The sequence below is a fragment of the Rhipicephalus sanguineus genome, chromosome 1 (assembly GCF_013339695.2).
Source record: "Rhipicephalus sanguineus isolate Rsan-2018 chromosome 1, BIME_Rsan_1.4, whole genome shotgun sequence".
Lineage (NCBI taxonomy): Eukaryota > Metazoa > Arthropoda > Arachnida > Ixodida > Ixodidae > Rhipicephalus > Rhipicephalus sanguineus.
In genome coordinates, this window is record NC_051176.1 from 340,182,239 (window position 1) to 340,210,055 (window position 27,817).

Here is a 27,817-nt window from a genome sequence, read left to right on the forward strand (position 1 = left end):
GCTGGCGTCACGGCCCTCCGAAAACGCACCACGAAAGCGCGGACAATTTAGAGTTGGTCCTTTGGTGCGCCAGTGAACGCCGGTTGTGGTCCAAAGACAGAGTCAGAGCCCAGAGTCGATAACACAAACGAAATATATTCTCAGTTAAGGCAATACAAATAACACAAACACATGCACACTCGGCTACAAATGCAATCGCATGCATTACCACTATTCAAGGACAGTTAAAGTCCTGAACGTACAACGGCGTATCCAGTCCACAATACTTGGACGGTAATCGAATGCTTCTTTTCAAGGAAACAGTCACGCCAGCTCCAGCGTTGATCGTCGTAGCTCAACCGTCGTCGTAACTTGTCACGGCTCACACGGCGTCGTCCTCCAATGCTTCCAGATCGACGATCGACGGACCGCACACCATCATAAACACGTCGTCTTTGGCTAACGGAGCCACACTCAGCTTACTTCACCATATCCGGGCTGACTGACTCACTCCTGTCTCAACTGTCTCGACTGCCTTCACTTCTTCACTCACTTCCCGACTCGTCGTCGTTTGCACGCTTTTATCCTTTCTCCCCCGGTTTCTAGAAGCGTCGGAAGGGTTCTTTGGCGTGCAGTACAGCCAAGGCTAAGGATAGTTCGAGATTTCTCTCGCCGGTTCTACTCGCTGCGGCGTCGCTCGGGGATGCGTCCCCCCTTCCTTCTAGAAACATCCAGGCTTTGCCGGGCGTTGATCGCGTTGTCTGCGTCTGGCTCGAGTGGGTGAGGAGGATGCGGCGCGCCGGCGTCTTTTGATGCTTGTTTTTTCGTCGTTCGCGCTTCTTGGGCGCGCGGCTCGCGCCGTTCTGTCTCCCGCTGCCGTTTCAAAGCGGCCGCGCGCGCGTGCTTTATCAGCGCTTGTTTGTGACAGACTGTATACGATTTTGCACCTGCGAGATGAATGTTGTAAACAATGTTGTCTAGGCACTCCAAATACCTGCTTTAATGCCTTATTCCACAACTGTTTATGACCATATTTCCTGTATCGGTATTTACTGTTTTGCAAAGGCCTTTCATTTTCAATGGAGCTGAGAACACCAGTTTGACACCATGTCTTTCGCTGTAACGCATTCACCCTGTTTCTATCCTCATCAGTGTTTTTAGCTGCATCCTTTCTGTTGCTGAGACCTCTCAAAACTCGTCAGTGTTAGACATTATAATAGTAGGAAGATAATCACTGTCCCTGAGCTTAGCAACATGCCGCAGCATACTCTGGTTGATACTATGGTGACCTGACCTTCTGATAGCTTGGTTGATGTTTAATGGTGATGGCTGTCTACCAATTTTGAGTGCCCTGAGTCGTAAGGTAGCAGTCTTTTTCTGGTTTGTACCCCCACAGTTGTGGGCTGCACTAAAAGTCAGTGAAATGTCTAAAAATTGTAGGCGTAGAAAGTCATTTATGTAACTTCGTGATAATTAAGTATAATTAGTAACATCTAACATCTTAGTAATAATTTCATCTTTATTTTAGTAAGATTTTGTAGTTTGCACTTGTTCACTGGAGGTGCTTATTATGCCTAGGTGGAAGTGGACATAGAGTTCTTAGGTGATCGCCCTACAGCTGTCCATGTCAGGGCAAAGTCTCAAGACCAAGACAACCGCTGTTTCTCTTCTGATGTCAGTGTTGAAGTACTTGGTGCGGACACCCATCAGTATGCTGCAAATGCAGTCTCATCTGCAGAACAAGCTGGCAGTGTTCCTAATGAAAGGTAAAATGTTTCGTTAAATATATATTTTATAGGTTCAGCACCTTATCTTATTTTATTTGCACTTTTCAGGCTCTCTGGTGATTCATCAACTCTAAGAATTCGGACGGCCTCTTTATCTTCACTAACATCTGCTGACCAAGAATGTAACCTCTTGCTTTCTTCTTCAGTCACCGAAGCTTCTGTGGCTTTTAATGAAGCTGGGGAAGTTGCAGGTGAGCTCCATAAATGTGCAGTTATGCCCTCATTTCCCAAATTTTCACCCATTCAGCATATGAGAGATTTTTTCTTTTTTTGCCAAATAGATTTCGATACATTGTCATGCATCCCTATCATTTTATGTAATAGCGAATGAATGTCTCTTCCAACAACTACCAGCACAAATTTACCTGCGAAAATCAAGCCATACAGGAGAACCCAGTTATTACATCCCCTGGTGCTGCATTTCCCTAGCTGTTACATTATTCTAAGCCAGTTCTGGCATATTATACAATGCGTTGGCAATCCTACTGCAACGACTCAACTATGGGATCGTTCCAGGCGTAATGGTTCCAAGACTGCTGCTATCTCTACAAGGTCTAGTGGCTTTTCTTAGTCTGAGCTTGCCGAGCGGACATGTTGACTTTTTATGCTGCTTGGCTTGGCTTGTCTGAGATTCGCCACATGAGTGGCACAGATGACACTTGTGACGTCCCTTAGATTCTTGTGAACAAAAGCATGGATCCGTATCTGCTATCCGAAGATGGTACATACACACGACTCATTTTAACCCTGGTTTTGGTGCAAGTAGCAAAAGTAAGGCCTAGGAGAATCTGTTTCTGTATTCCAAGGAGTTAGTGCATTGGCATGGGTTCATCATGGTTATTATATTGTTGGAGGTGCCTAATTGCATCTCGTGTTCTTGCGCCGTACTCACCTCTGCAGTTCCACCCGTGGACAAGATTGTGACAGATTGTGCCAGTGCATGTAACAATGGCAAAGTTTAGGAGGAGCTGAAGCAGGGGCCATATTTTCGATCACTTTTAAAGGTTCTTTCACTTTTCCAAGGTGTTCTGCTGTCTGCGGGCCTGGAACATTATCGCTCTAAGACACCTACACATTTGGCGATAATCTCTCAAAAGTATCGTCAAAAATGATTGCTTGCCAGGTGTGGAAGGCAATGACCTCATCTGCTGTAGCAGCACTTGTTTTATTAAGAAGTTATGGCACTGCAGATGCTTGAAAAACACTTTGCTGCATCATTTTTTTTTCAAGTGTAAGTATTGAGATAATAAACTGTGCCATCGCCACTGCAAAAGTTTTCTCGTCTTTTTTCTTTTTCTGGGCTCTTGCACTTTCCAGCGGACCCACATATTTATTCCAGTTTCAAATCGAAATTAAGAAAGATGCCACACAGCTAGTGCCGGAAAGAAAAAAAAATGGTATTGGAGCTGTTGGCAGGCACCAATGAATGTGCAAGTATGACATATTACCAACAGTCCTACCACAATCAGCATAGCACATTTGTAAGCATACTTCATGCTTTTAACGCTGTACCTGCTGCAGCATGGGACAGTCATCCAGAGCGATTTGTGTGCAGTGTGTCGCCTACTGTGCTCATGCCATCACTGTGCTGGGACGCTTGGGCCCACATGTGCTGTGCTACCGTTCACTTTTGTGTATTGAAGACTGATATTTCCGGTATTGCACAGTAAGATTGCAATAGTTTTGTTAATATCAGTGGACCTTTGAAACTACCTTGTTTTTCTTTAGTAAAAGGTACCATGTGTAGGAAGTTTTCTATCAATGGACACATTGTTTCATAATGTTTGTGTGTCCATCCATGCAACAGTGGCAGTTTTTCTTTCTTGCAGGTGTGCACAAAGTACGGATGAGCAAGTTGAAGGAGATGGCAGGCAGTGAAAACATGCTGCTTTCAAAATCTCGCAACACTTGTTCTGATAGCTGGTCTGCCCATGAACAAGTGAGTTATTTGCTGCATTTGGACAGTTAGAAATAAGTGCCATTTACTTAGAAATAATGCCATGTGATTCTCACATTTTAGTAGCCAGAATGTGGAAAAAGATAATGCAGATAATCAATTGAAACTCCTTGAGGCCCCTTATCATTCGCTAAGACGACTTTGAAGGTGAGAGCCTTTACGTGTTGACTCCATTTTATTTGTGGTTTTTCAGTTCCTTTCAGATGTGTTTTGCCATTATAAGGTGTATCAATCTTATCAGCACTTATCAGTTCTTACCAGTCTTATCCATATCCTCCTCTTGTCCTTATATGTCTGTCTATATCCAAGCGACTGTATATGCCTTTGTATACTCAGATCTAGCTATCATTTATTATCCAACCTTATTCATTATTCTTTATCTATACAACCTTCTACCTATGTTCTGATTCGCCATATCTATTGCAAGTTATGATCATTGGAGCTAAGGAGCACGCCACCTTTTCAAGGACATCGTGTTTGTTGATGCTCTGGCTGATGATTTTTTTCCCCTCACATGTGTTGCTGAGACTGCTGCCAGATGGTCACATTCCATGTCCCATGAAGCACTTAAGGCTTTTGACTTAAGGGGGGACGCGGCTTTCGTATCGCGAAAAATGGCAAAAAAATCGATTTTTTGAAAATCACATTTTCAGTTTCTGTAGCCCTTTTTATATCCGATTCCAAAATATCTTCACCGAAAACCGCGTAGAAGCGCTATAAAAAAATTGTCGCGCCTGCCGAGGTGGCGAAAATTATTGGGGAAATTGCAAAAAAAACACTGATTTTCAAAAAATCATAGCTCCGCAACGACGCCACCGGGCGCCGATATCTTGGGCTCATCGGAAAGCGCATTTCTCAGTCTTCAAATTCCCCGCCGCAGCTGGCTCCTCCCTTCGAAAACAAGCGCACAAAAAGCAAATGTTAGAAGGTCGTTTCGAGCCCTCCGATTGGCCGCGTCCGCCATGTTGCCCCAGCGCGCCTCGCCATTGGTCCGATGCTCGCTCCGGGAGATCGTCGTCTGCAGCTCGTGCGTCTCGAGCTCACGGCTGTCGAAAGTCGCGCTACTTCGTAGCGTATTCGCAATCGCTCTGTGTTCACGGCTCGACGATAACTTTGAACAAGAACTACGTTTTAGTTTGGAGCTACTAGCGGAAGCTCGGTGGGATTACGATGGCGCGCCGCACTCGTAGTGAACATTGCAAACGCGCGTCTCGGACAGACTCTAGCGTTGACTCGTCGGATCCGTGGTTGGAGGTTCTGCTTATGCGCACCTCGGACAGACTCTAGCGTTGACTCGTCGGATCCGTGGTTGGAGGTTCTGCTTATGCGCACCTCGGACGTCGTGACGAAGATGATCGCAGGACGACTGTTTGTACTCGCGACCACGCATTACGTACTTTGAAACATCGGGCACCGCGGCCGGCGCGTCTACTGCTCGGAGTCGACACTAGGCCTACTCCGCTCACGGCGTCGGCACGCGAGACGAACCTCGAACTTTGCGGGCAAGAACAACGCGTTAGCGGACTCGCGGCAGTGTGCTTCTTCGCAGGGAACGAAGCGCTTCCCCCGCCGGCTCCTCGGTACAGCGGATGGTCATTTTACGCATCGGCAGCGGACCCCACGGCCAAGCTCGTCACGCAGCGGGCGCGCGTTGGCGTTGTCGGCGTCCCGAAATGCGAGGCCAAACACGTTGCGCGCATATTTTTTGTCGCCGCACCTAGGCATATTGCGCATCGTCACCGAATGCCGCCACCCAGCACATTGCGTGCCGACTTCCCGGACTATGCGACCGAGCACTTAGAGGTGAAATAAAGCACTGGTGATGCAATTTAGGCGCGCTTGGGGCCGTGCTTGGTATCGCCGTAAGCGCTCATGAATCATCTGAAAAAATGAAAGCCTCGCAGAAAACCGTGTCCGCGACTGGGTGAATGATGAAGTGCATTGCCGGCGAGGTTTACAAATTAGCTTGACGAGTGAAACAGGGAGATGAATTCATATCTGCCCAGTTCGCGTCTTGAATAAACTGCTAAGGAATTCCTATTCCACCAATGTCTTGGCCATAACTGCCTGTTATTTACAAGGAAGGGATAGGTTGTCATGATGAGAGCCGCTCTTAGTATCCTATAAAAATGATTCAATGATCAATTGCAATCAAGACTGTTAATTATGTTAATGAGAGCATGAATACAAGAAAGCTGGCAAATCATCATAGTACATTACCTACTTGCATTACAATATCTTGTTTTTTGTCATGTCTATTACACCACTTCATAACTTCGTTTAAAAGTCATGCTACATGTTCTTTGCATATCAGAAAAGGATTTAAGAAAAAAAGAAAGAAAACAAAGGCACAACAGATGAAAGGCCCCATGTGCAGGAGGTCCAACCTTATAAAACACATTAAAGATCACAATCTTCTTGTGTTTTAAAGAAGCAAGGCACCTCAAACTAAAGACAGGGCACTCAAGAAACTGCACATTACGAAGGACTCAAAAGATTACGACCCCAGTGCCTTTTGATGAAGTAATATCGTTGGTACAACTTTAAAAGCCGTTTTCTCAAAACGACTTTTCTTGCTTCCTGCTTCGCTTGTTCCGCTGATTTCTCTGACCGCTGGGTCTATTTCAGTTCCGTTTTTTGTTCTATATTCCTTGAAGCACAGTTCAGGGCTTGACATTCTTGCTTTTTCAGTATGGCCTTTTGATAATTAGCTATTTGACGAGTTGCACAAAGCCTCGATGCCTGTTGCACAGTCACCTCATGAAAAATGAAAACTAAAAAAAATTTTGTTGCAAATAAAGAAATCTAAGAATGTCATGCCCTTAATCAGACATCTTAGAATGCATAGCACTTTGAACGAGTTTCCTATCGCATTTTTTAAGCGAGTCACTCGGAACAAGAGCAGAAGGTGAAATATATTGTACATCAAAAAGTTGTAAAGATATATTCATGAAATTTCTACAGTAGCATTAAAAAAACATTTCATAAGTGTGCCAATTTTCATCAAAGTCCATGAAGAAATAAGAAAGTTGGTACCGAAAGCCACGTCCCCCCTTAATACAGTAAAACCTCGTTGCAAAAGACACTCAAGGGACCCAGGAGACATGTTGCTTGTAACTAAAGTCTCTTGTAACTAAAGTTCTAAAAACACTGAGGAGTAAGACTAACCACTTTATTATACATCATTATCAAAGGGTGTTTAAACATACTTAGGGAAGGAAATTGCTCAAGTTGGCTTCAAGATGTCATTCATACTAGTTTCTTTCAGCAACTAAAGATTGTATTATATTCCTCGACAACTTCTTATTAGAGCTGTGCGAATAGCAAAATTTTTGGTGCGAAGCGAATTCGAATACACTCAAGCCTCGTTATAACGAACACGAATATAACGAATTATCGGTTATAACGAAGTAAATGAAGAATAGTCTTGTCATAGCTACAGTGTTACAAATAATCGTTTATAACGAATTTTCTGATATAACGAAGTTATTTTCGTGGCAGATGCGACTTTGTTATAATGAGGTTTGAGTGTATTGAAGTGAGTGCAAATCGAATCGGATATTTTTCGAACCAAGCTGCACCATTGGCCTTCGTCACGTTTTAGATATTCGTCCTGTCGAATTATTCGAAACTTCGAATACTAGCTATTCGATAGTCTAATCGAATTATTTGATTAGGAACTATTCGATTTGAATTCGAAACTCGAATATTCACACACCCCTAATATAAACAGCATGTAACACTCTGTAAAGGGGGTGTCACTGTAGTGGAGAGGTGCTATGCCGCGAAAACACCTACCCAGGGGCAATCCTCGCAGCCGCAGAGCCACACTTCAGGGTTAAATGAACATATTACCCTCAAATCGATTCATCATTGTTTAAGTTTTAAAAGCTTGTTATACCGGCTTATGTGCTCTAAGTATAGTAAATTTTAAAACTTAATATATTTTGCAGGTTATCATTTTCATTCTACCGAAAGTCAAATCCTGCTGCTATCCAAAGTTGCTTCCACTTCCCTATGAACCAAAAAGAATGACATTTGTGCATGCCTTGTTTCAACTTTTATAAAATATTGTGCAGGTTAGTTGGGTCATGACAAATATACTCATTTTTCTTTATAATATGTGATATATACTATTCAAATTCGCTTCAAAATTATTCCACCAAATCACTATTCACTTCGAACTTAAAATTTACTATGTGCACTAGCCTAATTGTAACCAAGTGTCACTTGTAACCATTTCTCTTGTATTCATGATTTTGCTGTACTAGTGAGGATAGCATTTTGCTTAATAGGAAAACATTTTTGAATAGAGGTACAGTAAAAGCTCATTAATTTGAACTCGAAGGGGACTATAAAATTGTTTGAATTAAGCGGAGTTCGAATGAGTGGATGGGCGCTAGAATGAACGGACATAGCACCACACTGCGCGGGCAGAGCCCAAAGAAGCCTCCTCTGGACTCGTTATTGCTAATCAGGTTCTACTACACACTTGTAGCAGGTGATTTCATAAATTATATTTATGGAGCTTTAACAGCGGACAGAAATTAACTCATCAGTCAGTGATATGCCAGAAAAAAGCACAGACATGCACTCATGTGGGTAGTGAGCCTTAATGTTGAAATATATGACTCCATTTATGCTCCAAAACACATTTATTTACTTTGGCAGAGATAATGCAGTAAAAATTATGAGTAATCAGTAATTTGCATTTGCTTGTTTTTTTGGCATGACTCCATGAGCATCATTTGCCGCTTGCACAAGAGCTTCAGCGCAGCATCAAAATTCTCATCTGCTGAGAAATGCTGCTGTTTCATTGTTTTGCATCTCAAGTAAATTTGGTTTGATTTCAATTTGCAACACATTGTGATCACTCTCTGCCACCTTCTGCGAGGAGCAATGAAAACCAGGGCCTCTCAGTTCCACTCAATTGTTGTGGATACTGGTGCGTTCGTATTATCAAGAGTTTTCCCCCCATAAAAATACACAGGGCTGTGCCGGTACCAGGGCGTCAGTTTGAATTATAAGTTCGAATTAAGCGAGTTGGAATTAACAAGTTTTTACTGTATAAGTAAAACATTGGTTATGGTCTGAGATTTTAATTTACGTTGTGTTTCACTTCCTGCATTCTAGGACATAGTGCCTGTGCTGTTGCTGGAGCGGTACCAGACCATGACTGATCCCAATTTAGCTCAGAATTTGGACTCTGAAATAGGGCGACACTGTGCCCATAGCCTACCTGCTGTGGCACTTACCCTTGGTCGCCAGTACTGGCCTTGCCTGCGGACCACCTACCGCTGTTTAGTGTCTGACGTGCAGGTTTGTGCAACCTTCTGCCACATGTTGAAAATATGACTTCGATTCACCTGAACTTGATTCACGCTATCACTGCCCAAAATAACCATGCTACATCTCGTGCTTTGAAGGGAAATACCATCGAGCCCATATTTAGGTGCACTAACAAGCTTCCTATGCTACCCATTGAAAGTGTGTCTAAATATAATGAACACTTCAAACATGATTGCGGCATGTATATGGTGCATACGAAGTGAAAAAAAAAAAAAATCAATACAAGCCTTGCAAGCACTAAATGAGTGTGCTTGCTGCGCAAGCAGCACTCCAGTTTAATCGCGACAGAGATATCCTAGATCTGCAAGCACTGCACACAGACGTTGGACACCACTCAATTTCCAGGCTTTTCTACAGGGGCATAATGGCAGTGAGAAGAAAGGGGTGCATGAAGCCTGCCCATCAGCGTTCGCAAAGCAACATTTTCTGGCACTGGTCTCTACAGCTATGGCCACCTACGATGAACCAAACTATGTTGAGGAATGCTAGAAGCGAAAGGAAGTGGTCAGGAAGTGGTCACCGCGATAACCTTTTGTAGCGTGAAAGTTAATTGTGGCCCCAAACTTGCCAAGGCCACAATGTGCCACAAAAGGTCTTCCGTGTTTTCTGTATCTCCAGAGACATGTCGATCACTGATTCTGACTTCCGCGCAATTTCAGCGATGCCTTTACTGATTAGCATCAGAATAGAGCAAAGGCTAGGTGGCGGCCATTGACGAACATAACAGCATGACTTGTTATCGACGACCCTATCACAATAAGCATCTTCAGTCTGCTCAGCTGCAAAAGTCTCCAGTCATTTTGTAGAAACATGTTTGAGGTGTTTCCGAAAGCGATCTTAAAGCCAGAAAAACTGGATTACAGAAGGAAATAAACTGCCAGGAGAATAAGTTTGATTCTGTGGATGTGAATCATGCTTTTTATTTTTTTGATTGCCATCATAGGGTACGTGCCGTAGTTTTTCAAAAAAAAAATCTGGTAGCATGGCATTCAGGGACATTGTTATTTTGAAATGCTGAAAATGAGGTGTGTGGTAATATTCGAGAGTGTCTGCTGGGAAGTTTAACAAACATTGATGTGTCGTGCTCAATGTGTGTATATTGCTGACTAGAACTAGTTGCTCATCTTCAACCTTCCTTTTTGGTGCAGTGGAAGGTGCGACACATCGTGGCATCCTGCTTGCACGAGCTAGCCACTATCCTGGGCCCAGAAATTGCTTCACGGGACTTGGTGCCAAGCTTTGAAGGCTTTGTACGAGATGTGGATGAAGTGCGAGCGGGTCTGCTGGAGCGGCTTGCACAATTCTTGCGTGGCTTGAGCAGAGGAGACCAGCGTCGCTCACTCCCTTTGTTGGCGGACTTCCTCTGCATGGATAACAATCGGAACTGGCGCTTTCGATCCACTCTAGCAAGGTGTGTTGGTTTTGAGTGTTTGTGACCGTTGATATCACAGGACAGGTGCTTTTAATTCTGTAGTTCTGCAGTCCTGCGATTCAGGTATTGGACGGTGTATTGTTGGCTGACAAAGCTGCTGTTTCACTAGATTGATAGTTTGTCTGTGAACTTTCCAATTGTAGTTCTCCAGATTATTGAAGCAGCAACAGCGCTGCTAAGGACATCTGATGTAGAGTCTAACCACAAACATGCAGAGCAGAGTGTCTGGTGTTTTGAAGGGGTGAGGGAGGAGTCGCTAGTCTTATCGTGAGTTACATGTGTATCAACAATGATGGCCTTCGATGTTACAGATAACAGGTTAGTGTGGTGACTGGCATTAATTTGGTTACACTGAAGAATTGTCCCTCTTCCCCCTCCCCTCGCTTTTCTTTGTGCTCATCAGTGTAAATATGGAAGGTGAGGGGTTCTGTGGCACCTTGGAAAAAACTATCTGAGTTCCCTAAGGCTATTAAGTTTTAAAACCTCTACTCAAGAGTTGCTGCACTAGTATCAAGACAGTGTTGTTGCAAATGTGTTTAGCTCTTTGTCTGTGAAAGTAGACTACACTCAAACCTCGATATGGCGAACACGGATATAACGAATTATCGCTTATAACGAAGTAAATGAAGAATAGTCTTGTTATAGATACAGTGTTGCAAATAAACGTTTATAACAAATTTCCGGATATAACGAATGTATTTTCATCGCAGATGTGACTGTTATAATGAGGTTTGAGTGTAGTACAAAGAAAGCTGTATCTCTGTTCAAGCAGGAGAGCCAGTAATAATGGTGCTACTTCTTTTTGTACAGGCAGTTGAAGGAGATAGCTGCTCTGTACTGCCCATTGGATATTCATCAGTACCTAGTCCCCATTGTGAACGAACTGCTGGCGGACAAAGTGGCTGAAGTGCGCCTCACGAGTATTGATGCTGTAAGTTTGGTTTGTGGTTCATGTATTCTTGCAAAAGTAAATGTAAAACCACAGGTAAGCTTAAAACTCTAATGATCTGAGGCACCAGTAATTTAGTTTAATCTGCTTATAACAAGTGTATACAGTTGAACCCCGGTGATACGATCACGGCTCATAAGAATTTCGAGGTGATACGAATTTTCACTGGTCCCGGCCAAAGCCCATTAGCCTGCAACGTAATGGAGCATGGTTGTTGCGAACCTATTTTTATCCTGCGACGTTTGATATGAACGTACACTACTGGTAAAACCGTTTCAGGTAAAAGATGGATCGTTGTGAACTTCGGGAGTTTTTCAATTTCAGTATTACAGCAAAAAAAGAAGGCAGTTGTGCTGAGTTTCCTGCACTGCAGGCAGTAAAAGCATAGCCTCAAAGATGTCTCTAAGATGCTGCCATCACTGGTCTCTGGGACGTAGCCATTTACAGTTGCCGACGGATTTTTTGGACTCCAGAAATTCAGACTTTGATAATCCGGACTTCATAAATGCTCTGTCAAGGTACCCATTGAACTAATGCACTTTTGCAACAGATTTTTTCAACACATTTATGCCTGCAAGTTTAATTTTGCAGACTAAATAGCTCGTTCCGAGCCACACCACTCGATTTTGAAAGCTGCCATGTTTGATTTTTTGCTGGCTTGGCCAGGTTTGGCTTTCAATGGCGAGTTGTTCTCTGGGGTATGCTACTTCTATCGGTCAGCCTTATCATCATCATAACTTTGTGCAGGTAGTTTGTTCTTCCAGTCGCCATTCTGCACGAGGTGTGTCAAGTCTGTCTTCAAGGTTTTTCAGTGTCTCATAGCCTGTGTTGGCAAAGGGACATTAAAACCCCATGAACCAGCCAACCAAGCAAGGCATTGTGGGCATCTTTTTGTGCAGCTTCAAATTTTGGGTGCTTGGTGCCATTGCACCCACCTCCTGTGGCACCTGCAACCGTTGGAGGCGGAGATCGCCAACGTGGTGACGTCGTCATTGTAGCCCGATTACAAGCAACGCTGTTAGCCTCCAAGTGTAGCATGAGGCAGGGCATCATTAGAGACTTTTTTAAGCTGCTATAATCCAAATACAGTAGACTGTGAATAAACGGAACCTGAAGGGACCAGGAAAATATGTTTCAATTAACAGGAGTTCCATTCCTGAGAGACAAAAAGGGGTGCAGAATTCAGGTACGAAACCAATATCAGAGGCAGTTGTTCCATTTAAGGGGGACGCGGCTTTCGTATCGCGAAAAATGGCAAAAAAATCGATTTTCTGAAAATCAAGTTTTCAGTTTCTGGAACCCTTTTTCTATCTCTTTCCAAAATGTCTACACTGAAAACCACCCAGAAGTGCTTCGAAAAGTTTGTTTTGCCCTCCGAGGTGGCGAAAATTATTATGGAAATCGCAAAAAAAAGAGCGATTTTCAAAAAATTGTAGCTCCGCGATGGCGTGACTGCGAACCAACGTCTTGGGCTTGTTCGAAAGGGCATTTCTCCGTGTTCAAATTCCCCGCTTCAGCGGGCTCCTCCATTCAGAAAGAAGCGCACAAAAAGCAAACTCTGGAGAGTCGTTCCGAGGCCTCCGATTGGCCGCGTCCGCCATGTTGCCCCAGCTCGCCTCGCCATTGGTCCGATGCTCGCTCCGGGAGATCGTCGTCTGCCGATTGCACGTCGCGGCTGTCGAGAATCGCGCTACTTCGTGACACGTTCGCAATTGTTCTGTGTTCACAGCTCAACGATCACTTAGAATATAATTACGCTTTAGTTTGGAGCTGCAAGAGGAACTTCGATCTGATTACGATGGCGCGCCGCGCTCCTAGCGTTGACTTCAGCGTCGGATTCGCAGTTAGATGTTTTGATTTCTGCTTATCAGCACTTCTGACATCGTGACGAAGGCCATCGCGGGACGACTCTTTGTACTCACGACCACGCATTACGCACTTCAAAGCAACGGGCACCACGGCCTGCGCACCTACTGCTCGGAGTCGTCACTAGGCCTAACTCCGCTCACGGCGCCGTTTGGCGAGACGAACCTCGAACTTTGCGGGCAACAACAACACGCTAGCATGCTTGCGGCTATGTACTTCTTCGCAAGCGAAGAAGCACTCGCCGGCACTTCGGAACCGCGGATGGGCATTTTACGCATCGGCAGTGAACTCGACAGCCAAGCTCGATCGTCAGACCCCACGGCCACGGACTGCTCGGAGCAGTGGTAGCAACTTTGCGCGTCGGCACCCGAAATTGCGATACCAAGTATACTGCGCGCAGATTTTCGTCATCGTAGCTTTGCATTCGCGCATCGTCACCGAACGCCGTCACCAAGCACATCACGCGCCGGCTCCACGGACCCCGCGACCGAGCACTTCGCGGTCCGAGTGCTATCAATAAGCGCTAGGGATGTAATTTAGACGTGCTTGGAGCCGTGCTTGGAGCCGTAGGCGTTTATGAATGTTCTGAAACAGTGAAAGCCTCGTACACTAGCGTTGCCGCGGTCGGCCGAATGATAATACGTTTCATATGCGCAAGTGACAAAAGACCGTGTAGGATGCAGGGGGACGAATTTTTGTCTGCCCGACTCGCGTCATTGAATAAACTGCTCAAAAATCCCTGTGCCACTAATGTCTTGGCCATAACTGTTTGCTATTTGGAACGTAGGCATCGGCTGTCATGGTGTGAGCCATTATCTGTCACAACAAACCTCTCTTTATAAAAATTATGCTATGATTAATTGTAAACAATAAGCAAGACTGAATTATGCTAATGACAGCATAAATACAAGAAATATGTGTAATTATTTCAGTATATGGCCTTATTAGATTGCAATATCTTCTTTTCTGTCATGTCTGTCACACCACTCCTTCATACAGAGACTTGGTTTGAAATCCATACTGGTTTTTTTTAGATCAAAAAAAGAAGGTTATGAAAAAAGAACAAAGGCACACTGGAGAAAGGCCACATGGCGAAGAAGTGAAACATCATAAAAAAAACCAAAGATCACAATCTTTAGGTGTTTTAGAGAAGGCCAAACTTTAAACACCGTTTTCTCAATACTGTTTTTTTGGCATCTTGCTCAGCTCGTGGAGCAGATATCTTGGCAACTACTACACAGATTTTGATTCCGTTTTTTTTTTCTTTTTTAATCCTTGAAGTCTTGTTGACAGGATGACATTATTCTTTACCTTGCTTAGGGCCTAGTTTTTTTTTTTGTATGTGATAATTAGTACATGAGAAGTTCTGATGCAATACATGAAGCTGATGGGGATGTCATTTGTAAAAAAACTAAAAGGAATAGACAATTTTTAATAATGTCATCCTGTGTAGAGTTCTTTTGAGTAAAGATCAAAACCACTTGGACCTTCCTGGCATGTTTTGTTACAATGCTAGGCTTTTCACCAGCAGACTGTCATCAGATCATGTAACATAGTGTAATTTAAAAACTACTTGAGATATCGCAATGAAACTTTATATATAGCTATTCGAGACACTCTTCAGTATGCCTGCCAAATTTCATTACTCTAGGTCAACAAACAAAAAAGTTTTTTTCGATCGCCACCTCCCCCCTTAAAGGGCCCCAAACCACCCAGAGATCGAAAATTAGTTGTGGTGTTGCAGTTGTGCATGAGTCTACAATGAACGCGTAGCTGTGAGAATTTTTCGAAATGGTGCCATAGTAGCGGGAGTTACGCACATTTGGTGATCCAAAAGAGGCCCCCCACTCGTTTCACTCTTTCCTTCGCTATGCTTCGTTTGTTGGCTCTTCTCTCCTCCGGCCGAGTGCTCCTCACCGTGTGAGAAGGTAGAGTGGCGAGCGGTAGTTTAGAGGCCTTTTAACAGCTCTTGCGGACTGCTAGATTTTTCAGACTATTTTTCTGTTTTCTCCAGGTCCGGAAAATCGGTTGGCGGCTGTATTACAGTTGAAACCCTTCATGATATGCACCGGGGAGCAGTTCTTGTCTCTTCTATGAGGTGTCTCTTATGTGCAGAGTACCGCGTTCTCATTTTCTGATCAACCTCTTTTTCAATGTAGGTGCACTGGTGTGTCTTATACCCAGTTGTCTCTTACATCAATGTCTATTATAATGGGTTTCAGCTGTACTGGCTGCAGGTGACAAGCTGTGGGAATAGCTAAAAATAATGAGTGCCACTGCTGCCGCCACCCAGTTTGCACTTCCCATTCTTTTTCGTCCACCAGTCACATGCAAATTTTATTTTGGTTTCTGTGATAGTGATGCGCTGATGAGTAAATTCCATGCTGTGATGCTTTGTGCATGTTATACCATATTATTTTGCTTATTTATTGCTTGATTCACTGATGTGAGCTTACCATTTTTTTAGGTGACCATATTCTTGCACAGATTGGAGCCCCACCATCTCATGTGCAAGCAGCTCTTACAAGAGATGTGCACCAAAGTACATGACCGGAAGTGGGCTCAGCGTCAATTGTAAGGATCTTGCTTTCTATTTATTAGTAACATAATTAAAGAATCGGCCCTCAAACACTTCTGCAGACATAAAACAAAGTTATTCAGCTGAAAAGGTTGTAAATACATCAGCACCTCTGTCATTTGAAGGGGAACAGAAAATTGTTGGAATAAGGTGGAGTTTGAACTAGATAGCCTCTTTTTTTTTTTTTTTTGATACCTGATGCATACATGTACAGTCAAACCTCATTAATACGTACCTCATTTTAAACATACTAACGGTTAAAACGTAGTTGTGACGAATCCTTGACCGAGTCTCATAGACTAATGCAATCATTGACCTCTTCAGCCGTAGTGGTTCTTCATATGCCTACCGGTTAGTGCGTACCAGCTGCGTACAGTGAACCCTCGTTAATAAGTACCTGCGGGGAACGCTGCATAACTACGCACGAAGCGGTAGTACGTATTAAACACCAAGTACAAACTTGAATCTCTTAGCGTACGCCATTGCCGCCAGCAAAGGAATAGAGTGCCACAGCAAATACCGTATTTACCCGCATAATTTGCGCCCTCGCATAATTTGCGCACCCCTAATATTTAGCCAGCTTTGCTAAAAAAAAATATTTACTCGCATATTTTGCGCTCCCCGCCCCGCTCGAGCCAGCTCGCCGGCCCGCGCGCACGGGGAAACTTTGAACGGCCGCGCCCCCGCGGCCCTCACCAAGCAGGCGAGCGCAGTCATACACAAGACAGGCCGCGAGTGCGAAGTGGTGCGAAGTCCCTTCTTCCGATTACTTCGTTCTATTCTCCGGAAACCGCCGAGACCGTACCAACCGTACCCGAACACCCAAACACTGTTCACGGGTTGTCGGAACTGTTCGAGCGTTCTCCCGCCGTGAGAATGCATGCACGCGACACGGCACGGACTACTTTCTGCATCGGAGGCGTGCGAGGGCCAGGCGCGCCGTCGCGCCAACATTTCCCCTCGCTGACTCTCCTCCTCTGCGTCCGCGCTGCGACGCAGCCTTCGTTGATTTCGGAAGTTTAGGTTTCGCGATCAGCCAGTTGCGTTTTCACTGTTCTCTTGCGCTGGGCTACAATAACTATTCGGCAAAATTCAAGCTCACTGTTATAGAATTTGCCTAAGGAAACGGGAACCGTGCCGCAGAAGAGTTCGCTTTTTAATACAAGACCGGGAAGGAGACCGTTCCGAGGATCGACCGAAGCGTGGAAAGTTTCCTGCCGTTGAAGAATGCCTTTTCAAATATGTGCGAGAGCTTAGGCCCACCGGTATCGCCGTGCCGTGGCACCTCGTTACTCCCAGCATTGTCGCCAAGAGCTTCAAGGAGACGCCTCAACGCACTCGACGGAACCAAGGACGACGCGCTTTGGGAGGGCGGTGACAGCGGCCGCGGCGATGATTCTCAGTCGGACTTCTCAACCAGTGATTCTGACTAGACCGTGCATGAGCGAATCTGGCTGGTTAAAGTACGTGCTAATTCTGTTAAAAACCCTTCGTTTGCGCTATAATTTATTTTCTTCTTTAATGTATTATATCGCGCGTGTTAGGACTATATATTGTGCGTTATTTCAGATGTGCTCGTGAAATCTCCGCGTAATTTGCGCACCCCCTTTTTGGAGCTCCAAATTCGCGAAAAAAAGTGCGCAAATTATGCGAGTAAATACGGTATTGCCTAAAGTACCCACCGCAAAGCCTTTTCTTTCTGTTTGCCAAAGTTGAGAATAGATCCTGGCACTCTTGCACGACCACCCGATAGCGCGCAGTGGCTACGCCAAAAAGCATTTTCAAACTGTTACAGGGTCCGGGATATGCACTCAACGCAGTGAGCGACAGAACGGACAGTGTCTGCTTTCCGTGATATATGTGCGTGCGTCTAATCGCGATCTGCTACAAAATGAAAACTGACCGAGCTGCAGTGAAACGCGGTACGGCCGCGTGAAGCTGATCGTCTCCTGCATGCTGATGTCACTATCATCATCATCATAATCAGAAGGTGTGCTTATTTCTCTATGCGCCTGCCCTATTCTAAATGTGGGACAGCCCTATTGCCATCACCATCGCCTGTACTTGTTTTCCTCGTCAAGCTGGTCAGGCATCGCCTCTTTGCCTTTGTTTCGTCGGCCACAATGATCTCCGGAAGCCGGACGAAAGGAACATGGGGACAGTGGAAAATGTGACGCGAGTTAGCTATGGGATAAAGTCGCAGAAAGACTCCCCGTGCTCGCTTCAATAACGCTTGAACACAACGCGCAGTACGACCGGTGAGACGTGAAGAATGCACATCGGCTGAACTGCGGACCGATGAGATCAACACCATTTGTTGTGATCAAGGAAACAGTGATGATGACGATGAGAGGGAAGATGATGCTGAAACAGCGCGCGCGAAGCAATGCGAAGAATCGATATCTCAAGGCCTGAACACACGTACGCGTTGCAGCGTGTCAGCGCGTGACTTGACGCAGCTTCGCGCCCTCTCACTATGGGGAGAGAGGGCGCCGCGTCAAGGTCACGCGCTTCAACGCGTACGTGTGTTCAGGCCTTAAGGGGGGAGGATACCCCGGAGACCAAACTTTTTTATTTCTTGAGATATCTTGATGAAACTTTCAGGGTATGTTCACTACATTAAAACTTGAGAAACTGCAAAGTTTCATGAAATTGTGTTGATCAGTTCCTGAGTTACTGAGGTCTAACTGGGTGGTTCACATGTGTGCCTGAGGAAGAGCCGGGAGAAATCCCAGGACATAGTAGAAAGCTGAAATTCTTTGTGGTCATTCCTGGATAGATATCCTAGGGTGCTACAAAGCCCTTTTTTTTAATTTCCCCTCCAAAAATTTTTGTGCAACTTTGAATTTGATGTAGCCCACAATGACGAGATTTATCAAATTTTAATTGTTTGTTATTAATTATCAGCACCAGTTTTTTAAAAAAGCAGCTTGTTACACCCTGGACAGATCATCCAGGAATAGAATAAAAAAAACTGCACGCAAATCTGATGAGCAGTTCTTGAGAAATCGCTTTCCTCAGCACCACAACTAGCTAAAAAATCCATTCTGAGAAAACGGGCTTTGAAAGCTCAGTACATGTGCTTTTCTCAAAAAGCTCCTGCAGAGTAGCTTGAAGTGTCCTTGTGCAGTCTTTGCCTCTTTCGTCTTCCCTCCATCTTCTCTAGGTGTCGTTTTGAATTTTTTTTTACGCGTAAAGCATTTTTTTCACGAGCTCGCTGGACGGCCAGGTGATCTGGTTGAAGTCCAATGGAGTCCGATATCACTTGGGTTGCTTTGCAGCACCGCTTCATGTAGTGCTGTTCTTTCGGCATCAGGGACCACAAAATAGAGTGGAATGACTGATGCATTTTGTGTCTCCAGTTCAGCGCGAGCCGCGTCACGACGTTTCGCATTTGCATAGACTTCTTCCTTCGTTAGGAAACGCGTCCGCAGATGGAGCGACGGTCCACTCACGCTCGATGGCACCGATTCAGACGAGGTGCTGGGTCCGGCGATCTCAGAAACACTCGGTGCGACGGTGTCACGCTCGATGGCACCGATTCCGACGAAGTGCTGGGTCCGGCGATCTCAGAAACACTCGGTGTCACGCTCGATGGCACCGATACGCAGCACGTGCCGCGTGCGGCGATCTTGGAAACACTCGGTGCATTTGTGGCTCCAGCCACACTCATTGTGTCGGATTCTCGACTGGCGACAGCCTACAGCACAGTTCCGCCGCTGCAAGCGTCTACGCAGTCGGCACCCGTAGCAGAATCTCGGAATTTCGATGCTCGTACAAGCCGCATAGCGCGCCTCCGCGCACCGGACCTCGGCACTGTTTTCGGCTTCATTGCCGGCATCGCCCGCAACAACAAGACGAAGGGCACAGAAGTAGTGCAAAATGAAAAGAAGCGAAAATGATCGAAAAGATCGCACAAGGCGAAAAGCGGCTCGTAAGCAGACGTCTATCCAGGCGTACGGTGCAGAGAATAACAACGAGGCGAGCACGCTGGACGCGCCATCGACGGGAGCGACCGCCCCCGCTGCTGCGCAGCAGCCAATGGCGGGTGCGCTTTCTCTCGCGAGATATGAATGCGCTGCTCTAGCCAATTAGCGCACCGCATCGCATCGCGGGAAAACGCCAGTAGCGTCTCAACCGTGCCGCCGACGCCATTTTGCAAGGCGGCAAACGAGAGAGAAAGAATTCACGGTCAAAAACACCCAGATGGCGCGGGACGACCGCATGGTCTGGGAATGGCGCGCGCGCGAAGTTTGGTTTGATTTCGCGATTTGCGCGTGTTTCGGACGCCGCGGCGGCCTCGAAAATAGCACTTTTTTTCCACTTTGCGGTTGAATTAGATGCTGATAATTACAGAATAGGTAGTTATGAGACATACAACCCAAAAATGTGGTTTTTCAAAAATCGACTTTTTCGTGATTTTTCGGTTTTCAAGGGCCACGTGCCCCCTTAAAGACCAACACCATGTCAAAGTAATGGTGCTTTTATGTGCCTGAAACGCTCCTGTCATGGACCCGATAGCAGAAATACCCTGCAAATTGGAAAATAATTTTAAATAAGCAAAAAAAAAAGCGGAACACCGAAACCCAACAGAGTATAATGTCTTCGCGTGACGTATAAGTCGGCAAAAACCGGATATCATGCAAGGCATGCCGGTCCCGCCAGCCCATAGTATGAAAGCTGCAAAAGCTGCGAAGAGCAGACGCTTGGGGGAAAGGTGACCCCGTCGCAACAGCCGTACCTTGTGTGTGACTTACCGTGCACGTGCACAAGCTCCTCGGAGCTGTAGGAAAATGACAGCTACGATTCCAACGCATTTGGAGGCCAACTAAAATCGCCATTCCTCTTCGATGAAGAAGAGTGCATAAGTTTGGCAATAGCGGCGTTCAACATCACGTTGGTAGGGCCGAAGGAATTTAATATAAGGCAAGTACGAGCCATCTTTCGCACGAACGTTACTAGATTAGGTGACGTTATTTCGCACGACGTGCAGCTCACCGTATACCAATACGGTGAGCTGCACATATTGCCGCCGGACGCCTTGCGCATGCGCCGCAGCCTCTGTTTCACTGGAAGCCACGAAAGCAGCGCCGCATCTCATGCTTTACTTCTTTTACTTTAGAAACAAACGGGAATTGACAATAACATACATATTCAAATTTTCAGCCCTCGTTCTGGTGCGTGTAAAAGCATTAGACTACGTACAGCAAAGTGCTTAAGACTGTATACGTCTGGTTCATGGCGCTCGCGCTAGGCTGCGCGACATACCGGTTTTTGTTACTTTTAAACGCGATTTAAAAATATAAATCCTACTCAGATCGCGAAAAGTATTCTGGAATCTGTCACTATAATTCATGGCCTTTTCATTTCCACCAGCATCTAATCACCCGTTCTGGCCAGTTGTCGGTCCCTTTAAGAAAATGGTCAAACCAGCCGATGTTGCAGGCGAGATCAGTGTAGCCCACCGCGAAGTCCAGAAAATTGGCCTTCTCTGTCAATGTTGTGACTAGAAGGGGCTCCTTTCGCACGATGCAACCACACAATCAGCGCCGTTTTGACGTCCGAAAACGCCGAGCCTCGAATTCGCTTCTTCGATTAGGGCTACCTTTCTTTGCAGCATCAGCGACTTGCTTTGCTTTGGCGGCGTTATTCTCACCACACTGCACGGCCGACAAAAAAATCCGTGCGACGTGCCTTGCGTAAATAATATGCTGAAATCACATCTCTGAACGATTGCTATGTTACTCTGTCTCTGACTGTAAACTAAACGACGTGTACAACACGAGCTATTTTGCAGGGCCTGCCTCTGTGCACGTCTTTGTGTCACATTACGTGACACAGGGTTGCTTGACAAAGTTATTATGCCGCTAGGTTTCGACTTCACTTTTGTGGAACGGTGTCCACTTCGTCGTAAGCGCGGCAGCCTTGCGCGAACCTTGTGAAACTTACGAGATTTTGCCGCTAGTATTTTGTGAAATGGTTTGGCGGCGAAGTTTTTGTTCCACTCTCAGTTGAGATTTCGAGATAACCGAAAGTGGGCACGGAAATGCTTCGAGATAAAGGGCAATAAATACATTGCACCTATGGGAAATTGTTCGGTACCGCAGAAAATTTCAACATAGCCGATTTTTCAAGATATGCGAGTTTGAGCTAACGAGGTATTACTGTATCTCTGTGCTTTTTAATTGGATTTGGTCAGAAAATGAGCAAGATAGCCCCAGGTACCATGTCCCCCCTTAAAGGATGTAGGTCGACCTGCAATCATGTAAATACAGTAGCTTTCCAAAACACAGTATTAGTGCAATATAATATGGGCATGATTTGGCAATACTGAGTTATCCATTCTACTGCAGCACTCCCGTAGTTCTTTTCTGTCGTAAGTATGTAAAATTGGAGATGGCTGTTCACTGTTTTTTTTTTTTTTTAGGAGCTTGATTGAGCTGATTTTTATTGTAACTGGATCTACTATGGTGCAGTGGTTAAGCCAATAAAACACTGGCCTTAGTTGTTTTGATGAAAATAACGAACAGCAATAGTGGTTTAGGCTACCAACTGACATGGTGTTCATAGAAGGTTCCTTACAGACACAGCTTCTGTCATCTGTTATTAGAGAACAAGTAGTGACAGCAATGGCTATGCAGGAAGCACAGCGCCTACTTTATGCAGCCAGCCACAGCTTATAGGAGACTGGTACGTTTCTGATGAAAATTTGTTTACTACAGTTCTTGTTATCTTCTAGATTTTGCCAGTTGGCTGAACAGATGGTGAGAGAAGAGTGCTTGAGTGAGGATGAGTTAATTGGAACTGTGCTGCCAAAGCTGCTGTACCTGCGCAGTGACACCGTGCCCAACGTCCGCATGGCCCTAGCGCGTTGTCTGGTCAGAAGCATTTGGCCCAAGGGTAAGCTACCTTGAAGCCGGTGTTGCATTGTTCTAGTGCTCCATTGTTAATGACTATGCAGTTAATCCTCATTATAAAAAGGGTGCCATTTGATATATCCCCCCCCCCCCTACTTTCAATACTCTATTTACATGATTTTAAGTAAGCCAACCCCCCCATGTCACACATCGAGAAAGAAGAAAAAAAAACTTGGGAGCCCTTCCTCTATCGAGAAAATGGGGGCAAGCGAAGCTTGCCGTGCCTGACCTTCACTCAAACCTCGATATAACGAACACAGATATAACGAAGTAAATGAAAAATAGTCTTGTCACATAGTGTTACAAATAAACGTTTATAACGAATTTTTGGGTGCAACGAAGTTATTTTCGTGGCAGATGTGACTGTTATAATGAGGTTTGAGTGTACTACTTTTCTTTCTTTCTGTTATTGTTTGTCTTTCTGTCTATCCCCAGCGGAAGCGAAAAAGCTCCAGTTCGTTGCGGGCGTGGCATTAGTGCACACTTACGCAGGGCATTGTACCTAATGACTCGTTCTGGTGCCGGAACATGGTTATGCATTCATATCCAGGCAACAATGAAATGTGGCAACATGAAATGACAAGTGACTTCGATAAAAGATCAGATTGCCATGTCAGAAACAGTTAGTCACCAACAAGCCCACGACCGAGAGAGCATAAATTATTGGAAAACAGCGCATACAAATACGCATGTGACCGGCGCACCATTGAGGGCTGTATTAATGTACCTGGCTGGCGCAGGGTCTTTCATGAACGGCAATGCCACCATCAAATTCAGTAACTCACAACAAGCTTCTTTTGATAAAGAACACACGAGCACGTTCCATATTAGAAATATATGAACTTAGTGCTGGAATGACTACTCATCACTAGTCATCGTCAAGCCAGCCCCCTTGATGAATGCCAATGCCAAGGTTTCTGAAGTGAAGACAAGGGCTTCTTGCATGCCCATTTCGCATGTCACCAGAACAGACTGATGGTGTAGTTCGGTCACATATGCTGCAAGCTTCAGAAAGCATCCAGACTTCTGCTTGACATCACATGGAATGGCCATCGTATCAAAAGGTCCCCTTAACGTGTAACGAAATGATAGTTTAAATTTTGCACTGTGACAATGCCATTGCTTACACATGTGTTTTACAAGCTAGGTCAACATGCCAGAAGATGGGCTCAGGCATTATCCCTGTAAATGTTGTAACACGAGGGCCCATTTAAATGGGCCATCGTGAGTTCAAAGGCAAAGCACTTCGTTTTGTGAACGCTGCTAGCTGCGCTGTGAGACTGCCACTGTGAGGCGAGACTTCCGATATGTCTGTAAGAGGCGTGTGGTGATTTGAACCAGCCATTGATTTCAGCGGCAGAGTGAAATGTGAAAGGGAATGTTTTTTCGCGTCGCCTACTTTGATTTTGGACTTCAAAGACTAAGAATTCTTGCTTCACTTCCCTTGCACCAATTTTGAATTCTTGTTGCGTTTTTCTCAATATTCAACACTACAGACACTCTAGAGCTATAGAAGGCGACGAAAATATGTTGCAGGTACCCCTTAAAGGTTTTTAAAATCTCAGGAGAGGATGTTAGTGAGGCCACTTGGTCTGGAGGCAAATTGTTTCTCTTTGCAGTGATACAAAAATATGAAGGCTTTGATATCAACACAGGTAGAATCAGTGGCAATATGGTGTTCCTGGTATGCGGAGGCGCATGGCGACATAGAGAAAAGTACAGTACCCTGCTGATAAGTTTTTGAAGGGAGCATAGGTAATAAACATTAGAGCTGGGAAACGCAACAGCCGAAAAACAAGAAAATATCTAGTGCTACAGAATTTTATTTCAGTGCTTAACGCTTGGAAAAAAAAAAACCATGCAACGTTCCCTGGCGCGTTTACTCAATTTACTCACGCCCAATCAGCACCAAAAAATTTTCGAGCACCTGCAGTGTCATGTCCTTTTAATAAATCTAGTGTCACCTTGGCCGACACCTGGCAAGTGATCACTTCCCGTGGTCGCTTGGCCGCTCGGAGTGCACTTCGTGATGCATCACATGGGAGCTGTCCCGCAATTGCGACATAACAGTGGGGTTCCCAGTACATTTATGGGGGAGCTATGCTGGGACCAGCGGAAAACAACGTAATAGCCACAAAAATGCAGTGGTGAGGAATGTAACAGTGGGGTTCTAGCTGTATATAGAGACTGATCAAAGAACTAGGCTGGTCGGTTCGCTAAACTATGGGGGGTATGCACTGCGCCGTGATCCGCAAGACTGCAACACTCCATTCGTACATGCCATCCATGTTGTCCGTGTGTCGGCGTGCAGGAGGTACTCTGGAGGCCTCTATGTAATTTGTGCTGTATAGATCTCTGAAACAGCGCGTGCAGAGAGTTTGTTTGCGCATGCGGCGAGAGCGCGGACTGTCAAAATGGCGACCCCGTCACTAGCGCTCCTTACGGATGAATTCCCCCTCTGTATTGAAAAGGCTGCACTAAGGGGTGCCGTAGTTTAGTGGCCTGAAAGGCAAACAGCAAATGCAAAGGCCAAACTAAATGTTATAGCTAGTCTGCTTGTTCATGTCTACATCACTGCTGGTGATGGTGGCTCATAAATTCATATCATCTATAATGGCATGCTTTTTTTTCTTCCAGCCTTTTTTTGGGACACTGGAAATTTCTACAGAGAAGAACTGAAGGCAACCCTAGCCAGCCTTCAAGCAGATAAAGATCGGGATGTGCGCTTTTGTGCCCAGACTTATCCGAAAGTGAGGCTCTCGACCATATTTTATGCTCATGGAACTTTTGGCTCCATTAGCATGCATAACTATCTTGTAATGTGAAACATTTTGTTTTGCTCACAATTGATCCCTGTACCCATGCTCATAATTGCTGAAAAGACTGAAGGGTAAGCAAAAGATAATTGCTAATTTGAAGCTTCTGTGGATTGTTTTGGATGCTCAGAATATTACTTTCAGTCAACAATGAATTTAAAAAGTGTTGCAACATGCCAGAAGGTAGCAAGGAAGGGAACCAACTTGCCCAAATATCAGTTCTCCTAAGCATTAATTGTTTGATTCAATGTGAGCCCTTTTGAACACCACGATTAAAAAAAAAACAAAGGAACGTCATTACGCGAAGCACACCTAGTGCATATTGTTCCCAGTATACTGTAGTAGTCACTTCTAGCTTTTGTTAATGAGGATTAGTTAATTAGTCTTGATTATGTTTCTAACTTGACCAGTACTCACCTAATTAAAATGTCAATGAGACATATGTAGGCATGTTCAAATAACATCTAACTGTGCTATTTTCAGCAACGTACTAATTACGTGCTCATTTTTTCTGGCTGATAAAGAAAGAACATGAAATATGAAAATTGTATGTATGTAACAGTGACTATGGGAGGTTATTTGGAATTTTCTGAGAGCATGTGTGCATGTGGAAACGCACTGCTACTGCATAATTTTTGTATCAGATGAGCAAATGCAGTACATTTCGCAGGGGTGAGCTGCGCCACTAAATGCAGACCTGTGTGGAGTGACAGAAAGCCTTCAGATTTCTGGGTTTCTAAGCCAGAGGAGGCTATGCAAATTATTTTGTAGTTTCTGAGAATATTTTTACCGAGAATAATTGCAACCATGTCGTGGAACAACTGTGTCTAGACCCTTGTGTTGGAACGTACAAATTTGTCTGTGGATGAGTTGAATAATGTTAACACTTGCAATTCCTTTCTTGGTGCTTGAAAGAGAAAGTACTCATCTGAGCTCTTGCATTTTTATGAATCCTCACCACTTTGAATTTTACCTGCGAGGCATGTTTAATAGTTTCATTTTTCCTTTTCTTTCACAGGACTCTGTGGACTGAATGACATTCAAGTGAATTAGGCATTGTTTTTTTTTTCCTTCACCCTCCTCTCCAGAAGGGTCACTATTGCACCCTCACATTGAAGATATGGAGCTGTGATAACACTCCCAGGGGGAGGGACCTTGTTCCGTTTTAGGTGTTATTTTATTGTTGCTTTTGAAGACATAACACTGGTGAGGCAAGGATTAAGTGCCAATTTTGACATAGTTGAACAAGTGGCAACAGATGCTATGAAGCATGCAAGTGGCTTTCACCATGCCATCTTTCTAATGAAATGCCCAGCAAAAGCTTTTTGTGCAATTCTGTACAGTTATTTTAACTTTTTAGATCTGTGTGAAGTTTGCCTCTATGCTTTTCGGAATGAATTCAGGCCATTTGTGACCAAATATAGCATGCTGGGAGCCAACTAGTCCTCAAGGATAAACAAATGTTTGGGTTCTTGAAGCTGCTCTGGTTGTAGTCAGTGGTGCTGCCATTGACAACTGATCATTTTTAATGGCAATATTTGCAACAGGCATGGCCACTTTTGTGCACTTTTGTACTAAGATGTGCTAAATAATGTCCCAATCAAGCAAATTTTTGCCAACAATTGATGCCTGTTTGGGGATTGCTTTCCCTTCAACTTTTCTATGAGCTGTTTCGGCACATTATCTGTGATATATATATATATATATATATTATATATAAAAGAATGAAAGGGTTGGAGGGGTTGGTGATATGTCATTCACAGGATGCTTTGAACTTTTGTGCTGAAGTTTTGCATTGCAGACCATGTGATAACTGGAGCAGTTGGAATATATCTATTTTTGTATAAAATGTTCACCTCTTAGTTTACCATAAATAAAAATGTTTCCATGAAAACTCATTGACTATGGATACAACAGCACAGCTTTTTTTTTTTTTAACATGACAGGAACTTTCTCAAGCTTTTGTGCATACTTCAAATGCCTGCAAACCAGACAATACCACCGTTGACCTGTTATAAACACTGATGTACAAAGGCTTTCTCTTGTTCCTTTTACATCGTAGTACTTTTGCGGCTTGGTGCACACAAATGAAAGCTATTCCAGGGGCTCTAAAGCTGCTGTTGTTGACTTGCATGGCTCGGCGAGTTGCTCTTCAGTCATGTGAGCTGTCTTGTGATGCATGCCTCA

General features: G+C 44.7%; 1 protein-coding gene across 1 annotated transcript in view; it reads left to right on the forward strand.

Moving 5' to 3' along the window:
* LOC119384418 (serine/threonine-protein phosphatase 4 regulatory subunit 1-like) overlaps positions 1-27,524 on the forward strand; it is a 52,896-nt gene extending 25,372 nt beyond the window's left edge. Inside the window, 10 exon segments of the mRNA XM_049413433.1 lie at positions 1,558-1,745; positions 1,815-1,957; positions 3,596-3,705; positions 8,857-9,042; positions 10,221-10,483; positions 11,315-11,435; positions 15,787-15,893; positions 22,637-22,797; positions 25,452-25,564; positions 26,649-27,524. Coding sequence (XP_049269390.1) covers positions 1,558-1,745; positions 1,815-1,957; positions 3,596-3,705; positions 8,857-9,042; positions 10,221-10,483; positions 11,315-11,435; positions 15,787-15,893; positions 22,637-22,797; positions 25,452-25,564; positions 26,649-26,663 — 1,407 coding nt within the window. The 3' untranslated portion in view covers positions 26,664-27,524.
* Positions 27,525-27,817: the final 293 nt, after the last annotated feature.